At 47.2% G+C, this 24,416-nt stretch overlaps 1 protein-coding gene across 1 annotated transcript; it reads right to left on the minus strand.

The window, feature by feature from the left end:
* Positions 1-997: 997 nt before the first annotated feature.
* SYPL2 (synaptophysin like 2) lies at positions 998-18,815 on the minus strand. Its single transcript, XM_029573424.1, has 6 exons — positions 18,609-18,815; positions 18,452-18,523; positions 6,009-6,130; positions 2,142-2,340; positions 1,858-2,049; positions 998-1,515 (listed from the first exon to the last, which is right to left on the minus strand). The coding sequence occupies exons 1-6, from the start codon at positions 18,672-18,674 to the stop codon at positions 1,387-1,389; spliced, it is 780 nt and encodes a 259-aa protein (XP_029429284.1). The 5' UTR covers positions 18,675-18,815; the 3' UTR covers positions 998-1,386.
* Between the last annotated feature and the right edge of the window lie 5,601 nt (positions 18,816-24,416).

Raw genomic sequence — 24,416 nt, forward strand, 5'->3', positions numbered from 1 at the left:
TCATTGCTACAGGCTTCAGTTCTCTGTAGTCTCCAACAATGATGTCCGATTAGATGTTGCTGCCCCTTCACTTCTATATCTTTAGTAAGGTTGTGAGCCAGTTCTGTGTGTACTCATGGCTGCCTCTAGAGCAGACATTTTTTCTTTCCAGTCTCACTGCTATGGCATAATTTTTATGCCTTTGGTTTTGCAAAACTTGAATGCACTATGTGGGGGGCTCTCTTCACATGTCCTTGTGTGCATGCAGCTATCTAGCTACATACAAAACAGTGAGGCAGAGCAAGGAGCATTCAAGGTCCATCCATTCCCAAACCAGGGAGTGTAGCAGAGCAAGCAGCACACAAGGCACAAGAATGTCTCTCTCTGTCTGACCTTACATACGTGTTCATTTGTCTGCATACTAAAGAGCACATCTGAGTGCGGCCGACCCTCGGTCCGCATGTATTGTAGAGAGTAAGGCAGAGCGTGCACCACGCTATGCACAAAGATCACAGCTGGAATCTCAGTGTATTCCAAATAATCCATGTTTGTTCTGACATCCCATGGAATCACTCCATTTTCATAGCATGTGAGAACAATTGTGACGTTGTCATGAACATGGCTGTGTCCAAAACTGATGAAATGAATAACTGCACAGTACCCATTTTGGTAAGTTTCTAATCCCTGTCTGTTCTTTGAAATGCTGGACATGCTCAGAGGGGACCAAAAGAGAGAAAATGGAGCTGGTCTGAGGCTTTCCGCATGGCATCATTGCCACGGGCACGAATAAGGAAAGCCTCTGGGCCCAGTTGAAATCTTTTTTCTTCTTGGTTAGTTAAGATTTTTGTGACCAAGGCCCTTTTACACGGGCGCTACAGAAACCTGAAACTTGTAAAGAAACTCAAGCAGTTGCAGCTACTGGCAGCAAAGTCCTGATCCCTCCAGCAGGCCAGGCCCTTCCCTAGGCTTGGGTGACTGTTCAACCCCCCCCCCTCCCCCCAAACCCCCCCCCCCCCCCATATCACTCTACTTTCCCCTTCCTCCTGTTCTGCCAAATTATCTTCCCATCCTCCCTTGCTACTAAGCAGAAGAGGTATCTTCAAAATGACAAAAACTGCCAAGGTTGTTCCTTAACTGGCATCAGAAGCTCAGAGGGGCAGCCGCCTCCTAGAATGCGTCTGTCTCCTAGTTGGGTCTCTGTGACGGCACAGCCAGATGCTCAGTATCACATGAGCAAAGCTGCTTGACCACCACTCCACAGGAAAAAAACACATCAGGAAAAAAAAGTCAGGAAGTGCTGGAGAGGCTGCCGGCAGCACTTTCACTAGAACTGGGCCAGTGGAAGAAGCACAGGTGAAGGGGCATCCAGAAGCTTGGGGGCAGGGTGGGGAGCAGGCTCGCTGGCTCTTACTGCCTCTCACTGTCTCCCTGCTCCAGAGCGTTTTCCTTGCTGGGGGTCTGAGTGTGCCACGCAGTCTCTTTAAAGACAAACCAGCAGTTTCCAGCCCACAGGAGAAAGTTCAAGAAACCAAAGAGCTGAAAGAGAGACAAGAAGAAGAAGGGACACTTTACTGGCAGGAGTGAGGTGCGCAGAAGTAGCAGTGCTTTCAGCAAAGCCAAAGGACATGGGCGAGGCGGACAGCATAAAGGAGACAGCTTTGCACTTTTTTAGTGTTTGCCAGATCTTGCGTGATGGACAGGGCAGCGGCACTGCAGGATGTCTGGCGTGCATTGCACGTCCCAGCATGCTGCAGCAGCTGAGATGTACGGGATGCACGCTGCACAATGGGCCTTTTGCATGGCACTTTGCATTTCTAAGGAATCTTTTCTCGACTGATCATCCCTGTCCTCTTTTCCCAGACAAAGGGCAATCCTTACCACAGAAATGTTGGCGAGTCCCAAAGACGGCGTGGCACCCACATTGCACACAGCTTTCTGCAGTTGGCATACGGGCATGGCAGCAATGAGGCTGGAGGGATGGGTTGCTGTCTTCACATCGGTTAGACCTTTACCCCAGGCTGATGCAGCCACCAGCCACAAAAACGTGAAAGCCCCCGTCACACAGAAGTCCTGAAGAAAAGCAAAACCACAGCACTTACGCTCCATTTCTCAAGGCTCCGGTCCAATGAAGAGAGGCCTAGGTGAGCAGGCTGAATCCTTACCACAATGGGCCACTTCTTGTTCTTTATGTAGAGGGAATGGAAGCACAGGTAGACCACCAGAGCTGCCATAGTGTACAGGAAAGCAAAGACCCCCATAGTCACAAAGAATTCTGCAGAAGACGAGAAATCCCCACTGAGATGCAAAATTCGCTTGTCTGATCCCTCGCAGAGCGGCATCTCATACCGCTGCTCGTACAGTCTGTTCCAAGAGAAAGCACAAGGTGTGAAATATGCGGCTGGGGGAGGTGACAGCTCTCAAGCCTAACAGGCAAACTGCAAGAGCCATTTTGAGATGAGGGAAGGGCTTCAAAATCAATAATGGGACATGCACTACAGCAGAGCATCCCATTCCCCCTGTCCAGCAGAGAGAGCCTGCATGTTTCTACACACACAAATCAATAATCGGACATGCACTACAGCAGAGCATCCCATTCCCCCTGTCCAGCAGAGAGAGCCTGCATGTTTCTACACACACAAATCAATAATCGGACATGCACTACCCAGAGCATCCCATTCCCCCTGCCCAGCAGAGAGAGACTGCATGTTTCTACACACACAAATCAATAATCGGACATGCACTACAGCAGAGCATCCCATTCCCCCTATCCAGCAGAGAGAGCCTGCATGTTTCTACACACACAAATCAATAATCGGACATGCACTACAGCAGAGCATCCCATTCCCCCTGTCCAGCAGAGAGAGCCTGCATGTTTCTACGCACACAAATCAATAATCGGACATGCACTACCCAGAGCATCCCATTCCCCCTGCCCAGCAGAGAGAGACTGCATGTTTCTACGCACACAAATCAATAATCAGACATGCACTACCCAGAGCATCCCATTCCCCCTGCCCAGCAGAGAGAGACTGCATGTTTCTACGCACACAAATCAATAATGGGACATGCACTGCAGCAGAGCATCCCATTCCCCCTGCCCAGCAGAGAGAGCCTGCATGTTTCTACACACACAAATCAATAATCGGACATGCACTACCCAGAGCATCCCATTCCCCCTGCCCAGCAGAGAGAGACTGCATGTTTCTACGCACACAAATCAATAATGGGACATGCACTGCAGCAGAGCATCCCATTCCCCCTGCCCAGCAGAGAGAGCCTGCATGTTTCTACACACACAAATCAATAATCGGACATGCACTACCCAGAGCATCCCATTCCCCCTGCCCAGCAGAGAGAGACTGCATGTTTCTACGCACACAAATCAATAATCGGACATGCACTACCCAGAGCATCCCATTCCCCCTGCCCAGCAGAGAGAGACTGCATGTTTCTACACACACAAATCAATAATGGGACATGCACTACAGCAGAGCATCCCATTCCCCCTGTCCAGCAGAGAGAGCCTGCATGTTTCTACACACACAAATCAATAATCGGACATGCACTACCCAGAGCATCCCATTCCCCCTGCCCAGCAGAGAGAGCCTGCATGTTTCTACACACACAAATCAATAATCAGACATGCACTACCCAGAGCATCCCATTCCCCCTGCCCAGCAGAGAGAGACTGCATGTTTCTACGCACACAAATCAATAATCGGACATGCACTACCCAGAGCATCCCATTCCCCCTGCCCAGCAGAGAGAGACTGCATGTTTCTACACACACAAATCAATAATGGGACATGCACTACAGCAGAGCATCCCATTCCCCCTGCCCAGTAGAGAGAGCCTGCGTGTTTCTACGCACACAAATCAATAATGGGACATGCACTACCCAGAGCATCCCATTCCCCCTGCCCAGCAGAGAGAGACTGCATGTTTCTACACACACAAATCAATAATGGGACATGCACTACAGCAGAGCATCCCATTCCCCCTGTCCAGCAGAGAGAGCCTGCATGTTTCTACACACACAAATCAATAATCGGACATGCACTACCCAGAGCATCCCATTCCCCCTGCCCAGCAGAGAGAGCCTGCATGTTTCTACACACACAAATCAATAATCAGACATGCACTACCCAGAGCATCCCATTCCCCCTGCCCAGCAGAGAGAGACTGCATGTTTCTACGCACACAAATCAATAATCGGACATGCACTACCCAGAGCATCCCATTCCCCCTGCCCAGCAGAGAGAGACTGCATGTTTCTACACACACAAATCAATAATGGGACATGCACTACAGCAGAGCATCCCATTCCCCCTGCCCAGTAGAGAGAGCCTGCGTGTTTCTACGCACACAAATCAATAATGGGACATGCACTACCCAGAGCATCCCATTCCCCCTGCCCAGCAGAGAGAGACTGCATGTTTCTACGCACACAAATCAATAATGGGACATGCACTGCAGCAGAGCATCCCATTCCCCCTGCCCAGCAGAGAGAGCCTGCATGTTTCTACACACACAAATCAATAATCGGACATGCACTACCCAGAGCATCCCATTCCCCCTGCCCAGCAGAGAGAGACTGCATGTTTCTACGCACACAAATCAATAATCGGACATGCACTACCCAGAGCATCCCATTCCCCCTGCCCAGCAGAGAGAGACTGCATGTTTCTACACACACAAATCAATAATGGGACATGCACTACAGCAGAGCATCCCATTCCCCCTGCCCAGTAGAGAGAGCCTGCGTGTTTCTACGCACACAAATCAATAATCGGACATGCACTACAGCAGAGCATCCCATTCCCCCTGCCCAGCAGAGAGAGACTGCATGTTTCTACGCACACAAATCAATAATGGGACATGCACTACAGCAGAGCATCCCATTCCCCCTGTCCAGCAGAGAGAGCCTGCATGTTTCTACACACACAAATCAATAATCGGACATGCACTACAGCAGAGCATCCCATTCCCCCTGTCCAGCAGAGAGAGCCTGCATGTTTCTACACACACAAATCAATAATCGGACATGCACTACCCAGAGCATCCCATTCCCCCTGCCCAGCAGAGAGAGACTGCATGTTTCTACGCACACAAATCAATAATGGGACATGCACTACAGCAGAGCATCCCATTCCCCCTGCCCAGCAGAGAGAGCCTGCATGTTTCTACACACACAAATCAATAATCGGACATGCACTACCCAGAGCATCCCATTCCCCCTGCCCAGCAGAGAGAGACTGCATGTTTCTACGCACACAAATCAATAATCGGACATGCACTACCCAGAGCATCCCATTCCCCCTGCCCAGCAGAGAGAGACTGCATGTTTCTACACACACAAATCAATAATGGGACATGCACTACAGCAGAGCATCCCATTCCCCCTGCCCAGTAGAGAGAGCCTGCGTGTTTCTACGCACACAAATCAATAATGGGACATGCACTACCCAGAGCATCCCATTCCCCCTGCCCAGCAGAGAGAGACTGCATGTTTCTACGCACACAAATCAATAATGGGACATGCACTGCAGCAGAGCATCCCATTCCCCCTGCCCAGCAGAGAGAGCCTGCATGTTTCTACACACACAAATCAATAATCAGACATGCACTACCCAGAGCATCCCATTCCCCCTGCCCAGCAGAGAGAGCCTGCATGTTTCTACACACACAAATCAATAATCAGACATGCACTACCCAGAGCATCCCATTCCCCCTGCCCAGCAGAGAGAGACTGCATGTTTCTACACACACAAATCAATAATCGGACATGCACTACCCAGAGCATCCCATTCCCCCTGCCCAGCAGAAAGAGACTGCATGTTTCTACACACACAAATCAATAATCGGACATGCACTACCCAGAGCATCCCATTCCCCCTGCCCAGCAGAGAGAGACTGCATGTTTCTACGCACACAAATCAATAATCAGACATGCACTACCCAGAGCATCCCATTCCCCCTGCCCAGCAGTGAGAGACTGCATGTTTCTATATGCAAAAAGTCAGATTTACCGGAAAGGATATCCAAACTCCACCGAGACAGCAGTCATGTTCTTGTCTATGGTACATTTCACGGTAGCAGCTGTTTCTCCACTGTATGAGCCACAGCTCCCAAAGGCAAATATGGCAAACAACTAGGAGATAATTTTATTTATTATTTATTTATTTAATACATTTATATACCGTTTCACCAAGTACAAGAGATGACCGAAGCGGTTTACAATATTTTCAAAGAAAATTAAAATAACGTAAATTTTATAGAAATAAAATAAATAAAATAAAAATAAATAAAAACACAAATGAGATAAAACTAAAAAAACAAAAGCAAAATTACATTAAAACATCATGATCAATATCCAACAAAATAAAAATAAGAAATAGGAGAAACTTTAACATTAAATAATAAATAAATAATTTAAAACAAAACAATTTACAGAGCTTATTTGATTATAATTCAACAGCTAAGCGACTAACCTATCCAAGGTCTAAACAGTATCTAGATTACTGAAAGCTTCATTGAAAAAATGAGTTTTAGGGCTTTTTTAAATTCTTTTTTATTGTAAATTTGCCTTAAGGGGTCTGGCAAGGCGTTCCACAGTATAGGTCCCGCATCTGAGAATGCTCTTTGTCTGGTGACGTTTAAGATGGCCTTTTTTATTGAAGGGACTTCCAGAAGATTTTTTCCTTTTGATCTAAGATCCCTAGAAGGTTTATAAATTCTAAGTTCAGAACAAAGCCAAGTAGAATCCATATTGTTTAGAAGTGAGTGAATAAGATTGAGAATCTTATATTTTATTCGGTACTTCACTGGCAACCAATGTAGTTTCTGTAAAACTGGGGAAATGTGTTGCCTCATCGGGGTAGCTGTAAGTAATCTCGCTGCAGAATTTTGAATAATTTGAAGTGGTTTAATGGTGGATTCGGGTAAGCCTAGATGTAGACCATTGCAGTAGTCTATGCTGGAAAGAATTAAAGCTTGCAAGACTGATCTAAAATCATTAAAGAATAATAAAGGTCTTAATCTTTTTACCACATGTAATTTAAAAAATGAGTTTTTCACAACCTTAGAAATGTGTTGTGAAAGTGATAAGTTTGAATCGATCCAAACTCCCAAGTTCCGGGCATTTTGGTGATTTGGATGGTATCTTTTCCCAGCTTAATATTTACAGGAGGAGCATTATTAGAATTTGATATAAAGCTCAGTAGTAGAATTTCTGTTTTCTCTTTGTTTAATTTTAAACTGTTATGAGCCATCCATTTTTCGATGGTACTTATATATAACTGCACCATTGCCAATGTTTCTGTCCAAGAAGATTTATACGGTACAAAGAGTTGAATGTCATCAGTGTAGATCTTATACTGTACATTCAATGATGAAAGAATATGACACAAGGGAAGCAGGTAGATATTGAACAATATTGGTGATAACGATGAACCCTGAGGTACACCTGTAGATTGGGAGTAATGGTAAGAAGAATAGGAACCTATATTAATTTGACAATGACGGTGTTCAAGAAAGCTTTTAAACCAATTCAGTACTGTGGAACGAAGTCCTATATAATGTAAAATGGATAGTAAAATTTTATGGTCCAAGGTGTCAAATGCAGCTGATATATCCAAAAAGATTACCAAATAATCTGTGTAGGAGTCAAAACCTCTCAAGAACGTATCGAAGGAAGAAAGAAGAAGAGTTTCTGTGGAATAGCCCTTACGAAATCCGTGTTGATTAGGGTTTAAAATACTATGTTCATTCAAGTACTCTTTTTTTTTTAGTTGGAATAGAACAACGGATTCCAGAGTTTTTGCTAAAGATGATAAAGAGGCTATAGGAGAAAAATAAAGCATGATCTTGAAGCTCAAACCTCAAACACTGCAACGTTACAGCCCAGCATCAATTCCTTATGACAGCCAAATGGGATTGAAACCCCTTCCTTTTATAAGGGCAAAGAAAGAGGTGAGGAAGGCCAGCAAGAGAGCGGATTCACGGGCCTTGATAGCAGTCATTGCTGAAGCTGAGAGCGTGGATCAGGACCTTCCTTCTGTGGCCTTTAAGTGGTGCCCATCCTCATCACAGGATGAAGTGTTAGGGAACAGGAGTAATGTGAAGAAGAAATAAAACAGGGCAACCTCACAAGCCGGGAAATTACCTCCCCTTACCACTGCCACAGTATAAAGAGAAGGAAGTCCCGAGAGGCGATGTGGGACTGGGCAGCCTGGAAGAGATCTCCAGCGCTAAGTGAGGCCTCTCAGTGTGGGCAGCGGGGAGGCGATTCTGTTCACTGTGTGCTGGGAGTGGGAGGGAGTGAGCTCGGACCATTGTTCCAGGCAGTGAAGGCATTCCTGGAATAGGCAGGCTTTGCAGGGGATCTCGACCTTCTGGATCACGACTTACAGCCCAAAGCTCCTGGATATTTATTTATTTAAAAAATGCATAGCCCACTGCATCCAAAGTCCATGGCAGGTTACAGGAAAAAGTACCTAAAATTAATAACAAAAACCGAATAAGAAAGGAGCCCAGACATCTAGGAACATTCAAAGGCTACCACACATAGGGGTAGATTTTCAGACGAGCGCGAATAGCCTACTTTTGTTTGCGCTCCAGGCGCAAACAAAAGTACGCTGGATTTTAGTAGATACGCGCGTAGTCGCGCGTATCGGCTAAAATCCTGGATCGGCGCGCGCAAGGCTATCGATTTCGTATAGCCTGCGCGCGCCGAGCCGCGCAGCCTACCCCCGTTCCCTCCTAGGCCGCTCCGAAATCGGAGCGGCCTAGAAGGGAACTTTCCTTTGCCCTCCCCTCACCTTCCCCTCCCTTCCCCTACCTAACCCACCCGCCCGGCCCTGTCTAAACCCCCATCCTACCTTTGTCGGGGGATTTACGCCTCCCAGAGGGAGGCGTAAATCCCCGCGCGCGAGCGTGACTCCTGCGCGCCGGGCCGCGACCTGGGGGCGGGTACGGAGGGCGCGGCCACGCCCCCGGACCGCCCCGGGCCGTAGCCACGCCCCCGTACCCGCCCCCAAAACGCTGCCGACACGCCCCCGCAACGCCGCGCGCTCCGGCCCCGCCCCCCGACACGCCTCCCGACACGCCCACTCCGAAAACCCCGGGACTTACGCGAGTCCCGGGGCTCTGCGCGCGCCGGTGAGCCTATGTAAAATAGGCTCACCGGCGCGCAGGGCCCTGCTCGCGTAAATCCGCCCGGTTTTGGGCGGATTTACGCGAGCAGGGCTCTGAAAATCCGCCCCATAAGATGGGAGATGCTTCCTGAGTTGTTAGGGCCTGTTCAGGAAAGACCCTGTCCTGAATCTCCTCCAAACGGAGAACTTCAGCTCTACACAGGGCCGGCGCCGAGCCGTAGGGGGCGCAGAAGAGCAGCCCCGATCCCGCTCGCAGCAAAGAGAAGTGGAGCCTGTGCTGCTCAGCTCGCGGCCCTGAGAAGCACAAAGTCGGTGCCGAAACAGGTAAGGGGGTAGCACAAGGATCGCCTAGGGCACCCAATACCTTTGCACTGGCCCTGGCTGCACCTGCCTGGTAACAGAAACAGCCCACACGCTGCAACCAGTCTGCCCAGCGAGCTTCTCATGGTCGTAACTGCCAGGATCGGATAAGAATCTAACCCTGAAACATTACATGGAGCAGGAAATGTAGGAACAGAATGGAAGCTCACCCTCCACTGCACAGGTAGCCAGTGGAGACCCGGTGCCGCCGCACATGTACTATCTTGGGAATCCTAGGTAAAGGGACTGAAGAATCCTTTCAGCCGACTGAGTGACCGACTTTATGTGAACTTGCAATGAGAGATGGGGATCAAGAAAAATACCTAAGGTTACGGACTTGCTGTACAATGGATGAATTATGACCATCGAAAGTTAGTACAAAATTAGGATCGACCACGGGAGTCCAAGTCAGAATCGTCAGCTAGGAGAGAAATACTGAACACTGTGGACAGGGCCGAGCCCTGAGGGACTGTCGTAATGAAAGCACCCTCACGGCCATTGTCAAAGAGATCAATCCAAGAGATGTGTACACCCAGGCTACACGTTCACCAGTGGCACACAAAGCATCCATCTGCATAGCTCAGCTACAGATTGCACCTCTGCCTTCTCTGACCACTGCATAGTAACGTTCCTGATGAACACCTCTAAAATCATCTGGTATGGGAGAGGAGTCTGGCGGCTGAATAACGATTATTTGCAAAGTCCTGAGACAGACCTGAATGTGGAAATGCTTTATGAGAACCAGAAGTCACGAGCACTCTTCTACAACCCCACTCAGGAGTGGCGGCACGACACCAAGAACCACCTCTGGTTGCGTTTCCATGCAACCAGAGATGAGGAAATTTCATGCAGTCACCTAAAGAGCACTGCTGGGCCTGGACAGGAGAGGAACTAAAAGTCCTGGGTCCTCTCTGGAGCTGTACAAATCCTTAAAAGCAAGCTTGGTAGATGCACGACAGAATATTTCCCAGTAAGACCCGTGAGATACAGGTCTTACTGGGAACCATCCCTGTACCCCGACTGTCAGCACTGGAGTCCCAGACCAAGAGGTTAGTGGTGCCATCTCCAGCATGAACTGCAAGAGATCTTCCAGGAATGATGGTCTAACTGCAGGAATTTATAAGACCTTCAACGCTATGTTGGCTAAGGACCTGGCCAGCGCTCTGCCGGACTCTACAAAAATCACGTCTGCTCTTATTTTATAAGAAAAGGGACAAAACACTTGACAGACTGGAGACCCATTTCATTCCTGAACAGTGATTACAAAATATTAGCCAAGAGTCTAGTACGCCCTTTGTCTAGAGAGGCTCCATCTCGCATCTTCCCAGAGCAGGCCTGTGGGTGGGAACTTGTAGCTCTGAATTGAATTTATTAAACATTCATAGTCTGCTCTTTCACAATAAATATTACAAGGTGGGTTACAAAAGCACAATCATAAAACAGTAAAATATATATAAAAGCAGAAATGAACAGAACTGCAAAAGCAGCAGAGCGAATTAATAACTAATTTGTGACCAATCACCTCCAGCAGACCTGCTAAGATGGAGACGTAAGGAGTAGCTGTCCTCAAAGTAAGGACACTTAGTAATGCCTATGCTGGCTTGTCAAGAGCAAATGCCTTTCTGAATAAATGACTTAGAGTTATCAGTACCTTCAGTTGTTCTGATGTTATCAGGTAAAGAATTCCAGAGGGATGGAAAGCTCTATTCCTTCTTATATCCAACTGAGCTGCTTCTAAGGAGACCTTTCCCTGCAGGCCTTGATACCCTGGGGGGTTTATATCTTCTGAGAACAGAACTGAGCCACAATTTGTATTGTTTGGAGAGAGAGGAGGGAATCCTCTTTAGGGATGTGCATTCGTTATGTTTCTTCAGGCTCGCATGGCAAACGAAGAGAATGCATGCATTTTTAATAATGAGATTCACGCATACTCTCTGTTTCCTGCATGTACTGGAAAGTTAGCGAGGTACGCGCATACCCGCTGAAACAGATGTGATGAATGCACATCCCTGTTCCCTTTTACTTGCTGAGTCTGGATCAGGAAAAGGCCTTTGACCAAGTTGACCAATACAACCTTTTGAGACTCTGATATACTATGGTTAACCTGGGACTTTTGCTAAATGTTTATCATGTCTGGATCACCGTGTGCATGGTGTCTCTTATCATCAGTGGGTGGCTGGGAGAGAGCTTTAAAATCCAATCAGGAATTAGGCAATGCTGCCCACTAAGTGCCTTGTTATATATGTCTTCCAAGTAGAACTTTTTCTAAGGGCAGTCCAGATGCATCCAGCTATCCAGTCAAGCCAGGAGGGAAGACAGGTGCCAATAAGATATGGCATACACAGATGACATTACTTGCTTTGTCTCAAATACCAGGTCTGGGTGAAACCTGTGAGAGATGGTAGAAAAGTTTGAAAAGGTGTCAAACTCTAAAATGAACCTAGCAAGCTCTAATGCCATGGAGGGTAGGCCCTAAGGAACTCAAACTCCCACATACAGGCTGATACAGTACAGTGCACTCCGGCGGAGCACACTGTTAACGCGCGACCAAACGTGGGTTTTCGATGCGCTAGCTTTACCCCTTATACAGTAAGGGGTAATAGCGCGTTGAAAACGCGCGGCCAACCCCCCCGAGACTAATAGCGCCCACAACATGCAAATGCACGTTGATGGCCCTATTAGTCATTCCCGCGCGATTCAGTAAGTAAAATGTGCAGCCAAGCCACACATTTTACTTTCAGAAATTAGCGCCTACCCAAAGGTCGGCGTTAATTTCTGCCGGCGCCGGGAAAGTGCACAGAAAAGCAGTAAAAACTGCTTTTCTGTGCACCCTCCGACTTAATGTCCTGGCGATATTAAGCAATTATTATTAATATCCTGGCGATATTAAGCAATTATTATTAATATCACTGCGATATTAAGCAATTATTATTAATATCATGGCGATATTAAGCAATTATTATTAATATCACTGCGATATTAAGCAATTATTATTAATATCATGGCGATATTAAGCAATTATTATTAATATCACGGCGATATTAAGCAATTATTATTAATATCATGGCGATATTAAGTCGGAGGTCCCGAAAGTAAAAAAATTAAAATCGGCCCGCGGCTTGAAAACCGGATGCTCAATTTTTGCTGGCGTCTGGTTTCCGAACCCATGGCTGTCAGGGGGCTCAAGAACCAATGCCGGCAAAATTGAGCGTCGGCTGTCAAACCCGCTGACAGCCGCCGCTCCGGTCCAAAAAGCGCTAGGGACGCGCTCGTGTCCCTAGCGCCTCTTTTTACCGCAGGCCCTGATTTGCATGTGGGCCGATACAGTAAAAGTCACGGGAGATTTAGTATTGGCCTGATAGAGGGGGATCCAGGCACTGCCCAAAATCCCAGTGTTAGGGTCTCGTTTAGTGGACAGACCTGGTCCATAAAAGCTGGGAAACAGTGGGCGGCCAGAGGAAAGGACCTCAAACATTCATTCTGTGTTGGTTCCCAGTCAGACTTCTCGTTTCCCCGTCTTGGTGGATTTAAGTTTCATATTTCTGCTGCTCAGACTGTGTGAGTGTGGCTTGCACATGAGAACCCCTGTACTGTTTTGTGCCGTTCTCTCGGATCGTGCCAGCAGGAATCTGTGCCTGAGTCTTGGGTTCAGTCAGTACCAGCGCATCTTATCTAAATGGGTCGTGCCCTAATCCCCGCCGGGGCAGAAGGTTATAGGAGAGTGTCCAGCTCTCCCCGTGTGCAGGCTCCTATCTCAGGAGATGACGCGACCTCACTCTCCAGGAGAGAGCTCTATGACTTGTGATTTTACCATGATCTTGCCTCGCCTCGGATGCTGAGCTTGTTCAAAAGCTGGGAGGCCACAGGACTCCAGCATCGCTGTGGACCTTCCCGTGGTTTTCAGTTCTAGGGCGTCTCCATGTCCAGAGTAACTCAAGGCTGAGGGCTCATGTGGCCAATATCTGCCCTCAGCTGGCCTGTCCCACAGAGGAGCACCTGTGGTCAGCTGCCCATTCAGTAATGAAATGTGGGAGGAAGCCACAGCTCAATGAAATATATCCTTATGCTCTGCTTATGGGGACAGAACGTATGGGACTGGGCTACAGCCCAGTCAACCTCAATGAGCTTACATTCTGTGGCTAACACATGGCTGGTGTAGTGAGCCGCCATCCTGAGGAATATTCATGAGAGGGGGTCTGTAATAACCTGAGCAATCTGGGCAACAAGGCATTGCAGGCAAGCCTGTCCAACATTCACATGTTAGACGTATGAGGCCATTCTTTCACTTTGTGCTGTCAAAATATTGTAAATACTATATCAATGGAAGTATTTGTTGGTTTTTTAAATAAATAAAATACTTATCCTACTATTCCAGTACTGAGACCCTCACACACAGCTCTGCCAATGCACCTCACTCCTGCCCCTCAACACCCCCTGCTATTCCAGTACTGAGACCCTCATACACAGCTCTGCCAATGCTCCTCACTCCTGCCCTGCAGCACCCCCTGCTATTCCAGTACTGAGACCCTCACACACAGTTCTGCCCATGCACCTCACTCCTGCCCTGCAGCTCCCCCTGCTATTCCAGTACTGAGACCCTCACACACAGCTCTGCCAATGCACCTCACTCCTGCCCTGCAGCACCCCCTGCTATTCCAGTACTGAGACCCTCACACACAGCTCTGCCAATGCACCTCACTCCTGCCCTGCAGCACCCCCTGCTATTCCAGTACTGAGACCCTCACACACAGCTCTGCCCATGCACCTCACTCCTGCCCTGCAGCTCCCCGTGCTATTCCAGTACTGAGACCCTCACACACAGCTCTGCCAATGCACCTCACTCCTGCCCCTCAACACCCCCTGCTATTCCAGTACTGAGACCCTCATACACAGCTCTGCCAATGCACCTCACTCCTGCCCTGCAGCACCCCCTGCTATTCCAGTACTGAGACCCTCACACACAGCTCTGCCCATGCACCTCACTCCTGCCCCTCAACACCCCCTGCTATTCCAGTACTGAGACCCTCACACACAGCTCTGCCAATGCACCTCACTCCTGCCCTGCAGCACCCCCTGCTATTCCAGTACTGAGACCCTCACACACAGCTCTGCCCATGCACCTCACTCCTGCCCTGCAGCACCCCCTGCTATTCCAGTACTGAGACCCTCACACACAGCTCTGCCTATGCACCTCACTCCTGCCCTGCAGCACCCCCTGCTATTCCAGTACTGAGACCCTCACACACAGCTCTTCCAATGCACCTCACTCCTGCCCTGCAGCACCCCCTGCTATTCCAGTACTGAGACCCTCACACACAGCTCTGCCAATGCACCTCACTCCTGCCCTGCAGCACCTCCTGCTATTCCAGTACTGAGACCCTCACACACAGCTCTGCCAATGCACCTCACTCCTGCCCTGCAGCACCTCCTGCTATTCCAGTACTGAGACCCCTACACACAGCTCTGCCAATGCACCTCACTCCTGCCCTGCAGCACCCCCTGCTATTCCAGTACTGAGACCCTCACACACAGCTCTGCCAATGCACCTCACTCCTGCCCTGCAGCACCCCCTGCTATTCCAGTACTGAGACCCTCACACACAGCTCTGCCAGTGCACCTCACTCCTGCCCTGCAGCACCTCCTGCTGTTTTCCTACTGACCCTCCCACCACTGGTAGGGTAGGATGCAGTTATAAACTCTCCTCTTCTGTCATCTGTCTCATCACCATACTGCTCAATACCTGTCACATTTCTGTTATCACAGCTGCTGCTGAGCCACCTGTCTCCTGCTGCCAAGTCAGCAGGTCTGCAAAACTGATTGCCTGCAGCAAAAGCCATTTGAAGCCCTGGAGCTGGGAGTCACTGCATGCCATACTACCAAGACCCTCCCCTCAGGGAATTGCAAACAATTCTGTTTCATAAGGCACATGCACAGAGAGCCTTGTAATTCTGAGGTTAGTTTCCTCCTTAATATACCATTATTCCTGTAAAGAAATCAAAGTGGTATAAAACTCACTGCTCTCCAGCCGTGCAGTGGGATAAAAGCAGTTTATGCCATGGCTGGCAGTCCTTGCACCCACAATGGGCTGCACAACAAAAAATGAGTCCTTAAACTCCTTCCTGGTCTGTGCACCTGTGTTTCATCCTGTGGTGGGTGGCTCGCTAGGTATTTTTAACTTCCTGTGATGCATTTGCACCTCCCTATTATTTTGTGATGGGCACTCGTAAATCTTTGCTGAATGGAGTGTGGTCCGTATATAATCTTTCTTTCTTTGAATAGGGGGTATAATTCCACAGCAGGAAATGAAGGTAAGGTTTCCTGCTTTCATGCCTTGTGCTTGCTCTCTGCCATGTCAACCCCTGAATTCCCACTGCTTTCGCAGGGAATAAAAACCTTGTGTGTGGCTCATGAAATCGGAAGATTCACCCCCTCCGAATAGGCCTGAATCAGTAGATAAAGGTTTGAGGTGGGAGTACCCGTGAGGCTGGAGGACTGGTTCATAGTATGCAAAGGACCTGCAAGCTGAAGAAACCAAAATACCCTGCGTGATAAAGGGCATCTGCTCTCTCTTGTGTAGCAGCAGATCCAGACGCTTCTTATCCCCAGCACAAGGGGGTTCTCCCGGCTCCATAGTCCTGCACCATGAGGCTCAGGGATGCTGTTCACTATTCTATATGTAGGTAATCCCCCTCTCCTCTGGGAGTGACCCCGTTGTAAGAAGATGTACACCCTTGTCAGCATGGGCTTTTCACATTTTATTCTTGATGTAGCACTAAAAATGTGTGCAGAGCTTCGTGCTGCTCAGTGCAAATCCCTTATTAATTGAGGCATTAGCTATTACCATGCGGAGAGCTGCACAGACTCCTGCTTCCCTAACTCTGGAAATTTAACTCCCAGTGGAGTAAAGGTTCTGGGCTAGCGTTAAATCTATGGGGTTAAAATTGGAGTTTGTGGTGTAGGATCTTGTACTCAGGATTTCTGTGTGTTTTCTGCTCACAATCATTCAGGTCGATACTGTAAACCCGCACAGAAATCCGGCTTTCCTAATGCTTACCCAGCAACCTCTTCTGGGCATGTGATACTGTACTTACATGGGGGTCGTGCTAAAAAGGAGGTGCTAGGGACAATAGCGCACCCCTAGTGCCTCCTTAGCAGCGGAAACCCAGCTATCAGCAGGTTCAGAAAATGGACGCTCAATTTTACGAGCATCCAACATTTTTATTTTTAATTTTTGGTAACGGCAGGGGGGAATAAAGAAAAGAGGAATTATATTCAGACAACCAACAAGGACTGAAGGGCACAGGCTGGGTAAACAAATAAGTGTGGGAGTAGCTTGTTGCAGTGGTTACTACCCCTAACCAATTAAGCCTGATACTTCTCTTTGAATACATATACAGAGCACCTCACTGCTTCAACGGCTGGGGGGAATGACGATAAGAGAATTTATATTAAGACAACCAACAAGGACTAAATTGCACAGGCTGGGTAAACAAATAAGCGTGGGAGTAGCTTGCTTATTGCAGTGGTTACTACCCCTAACCATTTAGGCCTGATACTTCACTTTTATGCAGCTCCAGCACTGCTCTCTACAGCAATGGCAGGGGTGGAAGGTAACTAAAACCAAAAAGTTACCAATAAGGGCCAAGAGTAACAGATAAGTATGAGAAAAAAAAAGTGTGAAAGCTTGCTGGGCAGATTGGATGGGCCGTTTGGTCTTCTTCTGCCGTCGTTTCTGTATATCACCATGATATTAAGTCGGAGGATGTATGGAAAAGCAGTATTTTCTGCTTTTCTGTACACTTTTTTTTTTTTTTGGGCGCACATTTTTTTTCTCTGTATCCTGGGCAAATAGTTAATAGCCTCATGAACAGGCATTTGCATGTGATGAGTGCTATTAGTTTTGTATAAGGGGTAGTGGACGCACGGGTAAAACAGTGCGCCCAGCACCTTACTGAGCTCACATTTCGTGCTTTTATCTCGTGTTTTGCATGCACAACTCTGAGGAGCACTAGTTTTATGTGCAGAAATCATGTTTTTTGTACACAATGCACATTAAATATAAGGAATGCATGCTATTCACTTTTTGTGTACATTTTTGGGTTTGTGTGCTCTTTCTAACTCCGGATGCACCTGCATACTGTTAGTTTACTGCATCAGGAATTAACTTTTTTGGTGCATGAGACAGAAAAAAAGTGCAGTGAACTTCAGCAGACATTTTTGTACTCTCTTCTTACGTCAGCGCCTGGGCGTGATGTCATTCTGTGACAGAGACAGATTAGAGTTGCTGGGTTTCATGAATCTAATAAGCTGAGAAGAGGAAAAGGATCGTGGAACCCAGGATCCGTATCTTAACCTGCAGTGAGAGGCGGATCCCAGCCTCCTTTTTCCCCTTTCTCATAGAGAAACTGACTCGTGGCTGAAGAAATTCCGAATTGTCACTTGTCACCTCTGCAGCTTTCCCTTGTGCAGGACACTAATGAGGGCGGGCATAGTCCTAACAGGCTTTTCTTACAGCAGAGAAAGTGCACGGTGGCAGCCTGGTAGAGTTTGGGCCAAGGAGCTTGGGACAGTACAGAAGCAGCAGCAGGAATCCTGCAAAGGTTAAACCATGGCTGCAAGACTTTTTTTTCAAGGGTGAAACTTGAGTAGTGCTAACTTTGGCTAACATCCCCCTCCTCATAAATCCAGGCTACCCAGGGCCGTAAAGGGCTGAACCAGGATAATGTATCCTAATCTGGCAGGTTAGCCTTGGTGCCCACTTGCCCAGGCAGAAATAATTGTAGACAACCCAATGCGGAAACTCCCCCCCCCCCGCAACTCCCCAATAAAGTCTCCAGTCTCCCATATTCTGTTCTGGCCTCCCCCCGTGCCCCTGTGCATTCAGCCAGCTCTGCATTTCTTTTTAGACGCGTCACTCACCCTGGGACAGAAATAGCAGGAAGGCTCAGCAAACTCACCCATTCCAGCACCTTAATGAAGCCCAGAGGCTCCTCCAAGCGCCTCCAGTGCAACCGGAGCAGCGGATTCTCCTTGCAAGAGAGGAGAGGAGGTGATTAGAGAAGATTGCACAAGTTAGCAAGGCTGTTATAGTAAGAGAAAGTCTGCTCTCTGTACCTTCTTCTGCGTCCCTGCCTCGGCTTTCTCCAGACCTGGAGCAGGGCTGCTGTCTGCAGTGGACATGATCGGAGCTGTCACGGGGCTTTGCAGCGCTGCTCTCCTTCACAAAAATCTTATTCAAACTTGTCGAGCTCTCTCTGAAATTGAGCAGGTCACGTGACGGCACTCCCCTCCCTCTTCCTCATGCAGGGGGCTTTAAAGAGCCAGACACATGGAGCAGACGTCCTCGGCTAAAAGTGCTGCTGCTTACTTCCTGAGGAAAGAAATGTCAAGTGGAGAGACAGAGGGGCAGGCACTAGGAGAAGAAGCACTGATTGTACAGTACGTTTTTGGGAGAAGCAAAATACCAAAGCTTAAAGGATGGCAAGATAATTGGAAGCATCAAATAATGAACTGGGTTGGTGTTGTGCATTAAAGAAGCATAGGGACAGGTATAAGAGAGAACACACCTTTAACGTGCCAGCAGTAATGGCATCAGTGAAACTTCAGCCCTTATTATAGTTGTACAGAAAAGTATAGGGACAGGAATAAGAGAGAACACACCTTTAACGTGCCAGCAGTAATGGCATCAGTGAAACTTCAGCCCTTATTATAGTTGTACAGAAAAGTATAGGGACAGGTATAAGAGAGAACGCACATTTAACGTGCCAGCAGTAATGGCATCAGTGAAACTTCAGCCCTTATTATAGTTGTACAGAAAAGTCTAGGGACAGGTATAAGAGAGAACGCACCTTTAACGTGCGAGCAGTAATGTCACCAGTGAAACTTCAGCCCTTATTATAGTTGTACAGAAAAGTCTAGGGACAGGTATAAGAGAGAACGCACCTTTAACGTGCCAGCAGTAATGGCACCAGTGAAACTTCAGCCCTTATTATAGTTGTACAGAAAAGTATAGGGACAGGTATAAGAGAGAACGCACCTTTAACGTGCCAGCAGTAATGGCACCAGTGAAACTTCAGCCCTTATTATAGTTGTACAGAAAAGTCTAGGGACAGGTATAAGAGAGAACGCACCTTTAACGTGCCAGCAGTAATGGCACCAGTGAAACTTCAGCCCTTATTATAGTTGTACAGAAAAGTCTAGGGACAGGTATAAGAGAGAAGGCACCTTTAACGTGCCAGCAGTAATGGCACCAGTGAAACTTCAGCCCTTATTATAGTTGTACAGAAAAGTATAGGGACAGGTATAAGAGAGAACGCACCTTTAACGTGCCAGCAGTAACGGCACCAGTGAAACTTCAGCCCTTATTATAGTTGTACAGAAAAGTATAGGGACAGGTATAAGAGAGAACGCACCTTTAACGTGCCAGCAGTAACGGCACCAGTGAAACTTCAGCCCTTATTATAGTTGTACAGAAAAGTATAGGGACAGGTATAAGAGAGAAGGCACCTTTAACGTGCCAGCAGTAACGGCACCAGTGAAACTTCAGCCCTTATTATAGTTGTACTACGACATCTTCTCCATCCCCCGACTGAAAAAAAGAGGAGGAGGACTCCTATTTGCATCAAAAAAAGACCTCGGGTTCATCCAGCACCCATACAACTCAGACTCTAAACTAGAAATGGGTCTCTTCACCTCGGAACAACTACAAATCTTACTCGTCTACGCCCCTCCGGGCCTCCTTGAGACAGACCCCTCCCCCTTAGTAGAGGAAATCACAACCCTCATCAAACTGGACGCTCCAGCAATTATCCTAGGAGATTTTAATCTGCATGTGGACAACCCTACCCCATCATCCAGCTGTGAATCCTTTCTCTCAGCCCTCTCAGCCCTGGGTTTCAAACAATTAGTTACCAAACCCACACACAAAGCAGGCCACACGCTGGATCTTATCTTTATTAACCCAGGCATCAAACATTCTTCACGCCTCAAAAGCAAGAAGGTCCCTTGGTCTGATCACTCACTTATCTCAACCGCATTCTCATTGAAAAAACCCTCCACCTCCAAAGGGCCCTCACCATCTTTCCCATACAGAAGATCCTGCTCTACAGAAGACCTCAGCTCCCACCTAGCCTCTCAACTTCCATCCATTGATCTCTCAAACCCGAACACAGCTCTCCGCTCTTGGAAAGCCATCACAGATTCCATAGCCGACAAGCTATGTCCGCTAGCAACCAAAAAATCACTCCCAAACGCCTCCAAAAGACAACCATGGTTCACGGAAGAACTAAGAAAGCTAAAACAAAATCTAAGACAGAAAGAGAGCGACTGGCGCAAATCCCCAAGCACCAATACACGATCCATCTACAAAGCCACCCTCCATCAATACAAGTCAACTACCTCTAAATCCAAAAGGGACTACTATGCATCCAAGATTCACCACTTAATCTTCGACGCAAAAGCCCTCTTCGCCTATGTCTCCAATCTCACCCAAATCATCCCACAGGAGATTCCCAACGACCTAGCACAATCCAAAGCTGAAGAACTTGCTCTTCATTTTCACAACAAAGTCAACAGCCTTCTAACTCACCTGCCTTCTAATCCCACCGACCCTGCTCTTCACCAGTCTCTTCAACAGTCATCCCTCAACAACAATGGTCTGGAAACACTTGAACCCATCTCTATCTTAGAGATACAAACTCTTATAAGAAGAATGAAACCTTCCTCCCATCCTTTGGATACTATCCCCACCAAACTGCTCCTGGCCATCCCTGACTCCATCGCTAAAACATTGTCGGACATCATAAACTGCTCACTCTCCCAAGGACTATATCCTGATGACCTCAAATTGGCCTCCATCAAACCTCTACTCAAGAAACCCAACTTGGATCCTAAAGACCCCAACAACTTCCGTCCTATCGCCAATCTCCCATTCATAGCCAAGATTCTAGAAAAAGTTGTCAATACTCAACTCTCCGAATACATAGAAGAAAACAAAATCCTATTCCAATCACAATACGGATTTCGCAAATCACTGAACACAGAATCCCTCCTCATCTCCATGTCTGACTTCATATTAATGGGCCTTGACAAAGGCCAATCCTTCCTCTTAATTCTACTGGACCTATCAGCCGCCTTTGATACGGTCAATCATTCCATTCTCACTTCCATTCTGGCTTCTATAGGTATCTCAGGCACCGCTCTCTCATGGTTTAAATCTTTTCTCTCCAACAGAGGCTTCAAGGTTAAGATACAGAACAAAGAATCTTCACGAATGGATGCATCCATAGGAGTCCCTCAGGGCTCCTCAGTGTCACCTACACTCTTTAACATTTATCTTTTACCTATCTGCCAACTCCTCTCCAACCTTAACCTCAAACATTTCCTCTACGCCGACGACATCCAGATCGTGATACCCATTAAAGAATCCTACACAAAAACATTGGTTCACTGGGAAAACTGCCTCTTCGAAATTAAACATCTCCTGGCTAACCTAAACCTAGTTTTAAACTCCTCTAAAACAGAACTGCTTCTCATCTCCCCAGATAACAATGCCATCTCTAATCCTCCAACTATCCCAACTACTACACAGGTGAGAGATCTAGGAGTATTAATTGATAACCGGATGAACCTTAAAGCTTCCATCAACAGAACCACCAAGGACTGTTTCCACAAACTCCAAGTTCTGAAAAGAATTAGACCACTCTTCCACACTCAGGACTTCAGAACCATTCTACAAGCCATCATTTTTTCTAAGATTGATTACTGTAACTCTATCCTTCTGGGCCTACCTTCCTCCTATACTAGACCCCTCCAGATGTTACAAAACGCTGCGGCAAGATTACTGACAAACTCCAGGAGGAGGGACCATATATCTCCAATCCTAAAAGATCTCCACTGGTTGCCTGTTCACTTTAGAATCCTCTACAAATCTCTTTCCATAATATACAAAACCATCCATCAACTCACCCCACTCGACTTACAAGTCCCATTCCAAATCTATAACTCCTCCAGACCAACAAGAGACACACTCAGAGGATCTCTTCAAGTGCCCCCAGCCAAAACTACCAAACACATTACCTTGAGAGATCGGGCCTTTTCAACAGCCGGCCCCCTTCTATGGAACTCCATCCCACCGGACCTAAGACAGGAGCCCAGCCTCCCAACCTTCAGAAAGAGACTCAAGACCTGGCTGTTTAAAAAAGCTTTCCCGGACACCGATTAATTCTATTCAGCCAGATTCTACCACTTCCACATGTAAAAATGTTATTACTAATGTAAATACCTATACCTAATGTTATTCTCTCCCTTTTCTTCTCTCCTCCCAGTTCTATTACCTTGTTATTTGTAACTGCTTCCTTCTACACAAATAGGTTATTGAATTGTTCACTGTACACCCCTGTTATATGTAAACCGGCATGATGTGTTTGCAACATGAATGCCGGTATATAAAAATTTTAAATAAATAAAATAAATAAATAGGGACAGGTATAAGAGAGAACGCACCTTTAACGTGCCAGCAGTAATGGCACCAGTGAAACTTCAGCCCTTATTATAGTTGTACAGAAAAGTATAGGGACAGGTATAAGAGAGAACACACCTTTAACGTGCGAGCAGTAATGGCACCAGTGAAACTTCAGCCCTTATTATAGTTGTACAGAAAAGTATAGGGACAGGTATAAGAGAGAACACACCTTTAACGTGCCAGCAGTAATGGCACCAGTGAAACTTCAGCCCTTATTATAGTTGTACAGAAAAGTATAGGGACAGGTATAAGAGAGAACACACATTTAACGTGCCAGCAGTAATGGCACCAGTGAAACTTCAGCCCTTATTATAGTTGTACAGAAAAGTATAGGGACAGGTATAAGAGAGAACGCACCTTTAACGTGCCAGCAGTAATGGCACCAGTGAAACTTCAGCCCTTATTATAGTTGTACAGAAAAGTCTAGGGACAGGTATAAGAGAGAACGCACCTTTAACGTGCCAGCAGTAATGGCACCAGTGAAACTTCAGCCCTTATTATAGTTGTACAGAAAAGTCTAGGGACAGGTATAAGAGAGAACGCACCTTTAACGTGCCAGCAGTAATGGCACCAGTGAAATTTCAGCCCTTATTATAGTTGTACAGAAAAGTCTAGGGACAGGTATAAGAGAGAACGCACCTTTAACGTGCCAGCAGTAATGGCACCAGTGAAACTTCAGCCCTTATTATAGTTGTACAGAAAAGTATAGGGACAGGTATAAGAGAGAACGCACCTTTAACGTGCCAGCAGTAATGGCACCAGTGAAACTTCAGCCCTTATTATAGTTGTACAGAAAAGTATAGGGACAGGTATAAGAGAGAACGCACCTTTAACGTGCCAGCAGTAATGGCACCAGTGAAACTTCAGCCCTTATTATAGTTGTACAGAAAAGTATAGGGACAGGTATAAGAGAGAACACACCTTTAACGTGCCAGCAGTAATGGCACCAGTGAAACTTCAGCCCTTATTATAGTTGTACAGAAAAGTATAGGGACAGGTATAAGAGAGAACGCACCTTTAACGTGCCAGCAGTAATGGCACCAGTGAAACTTCAGCCCTTATTATAGTTGTACAGAAAAGTATAGGGACAGGTATAAGAGAGAACGCACCTTTAACGTGCCAGCAGTAATGGCACCAGTGAAACTTCAGCCCTTATTATAGTTGTACAGAAAAGTATAGGGACAGGTATAAGAGAGAACGCACCTTTAACGTGCCAGCAGTAATGGCACCAGTGAAACTTCATCCCTTATTACTGCCCACTTGACCTTCTTTCACTGGGGCTAGCCTGGTAGCACTGCCATATGGAAGGTCCCTGTTCTAGCCCCAAATCAGGTCCTCTGCTCTCCAGTTTGACTGCAGTTGGGCAAGGCTGGTGAAAGAGGTAGGCAAGATGGGCACCT

This window comes from Rhinatrema bivittatum, chromosome 12, assembly GCF_901001135.1.
Source record: "Rhinatrema bivittatum chromosome 12, aRhiBiv1.1, whole genome shotgun sequence".
In the NCBI taxonomy this organism is placed as follows: Eukaryota; Metazoa; Chordata; class Amphibia; order Gymnophiona; family Rhinatrematidae; genus Rhinatrema; species Rhinatrema bivittatum.

Excerpts from the sequence above, each read along its gene's own strand:
- SYPL2 (XM_029573424.1), bottom strand. The coding sequence starts at position 18,674 with ATGTCCACTGCAGACAGCAGCCCTGCTCCAGGTCTGGAGAAAGCCGAG. Across the intron at positions 2,341-6,008 it reads GAGTTTGGATATCCTTTCCG|ACTGTACGAGCAGCGGTATG; the intron begins GTAAATCTGACT and ends CTCTTGGAACAG. Across the intron at positions 2,050-2,141 it reads ACAAGAAGTGGCCCATTGTG|GACTTCTGTGTGACGGGGGC; the intron begins GTAAGGATTCAG and ends GCTTTTCTTCAG.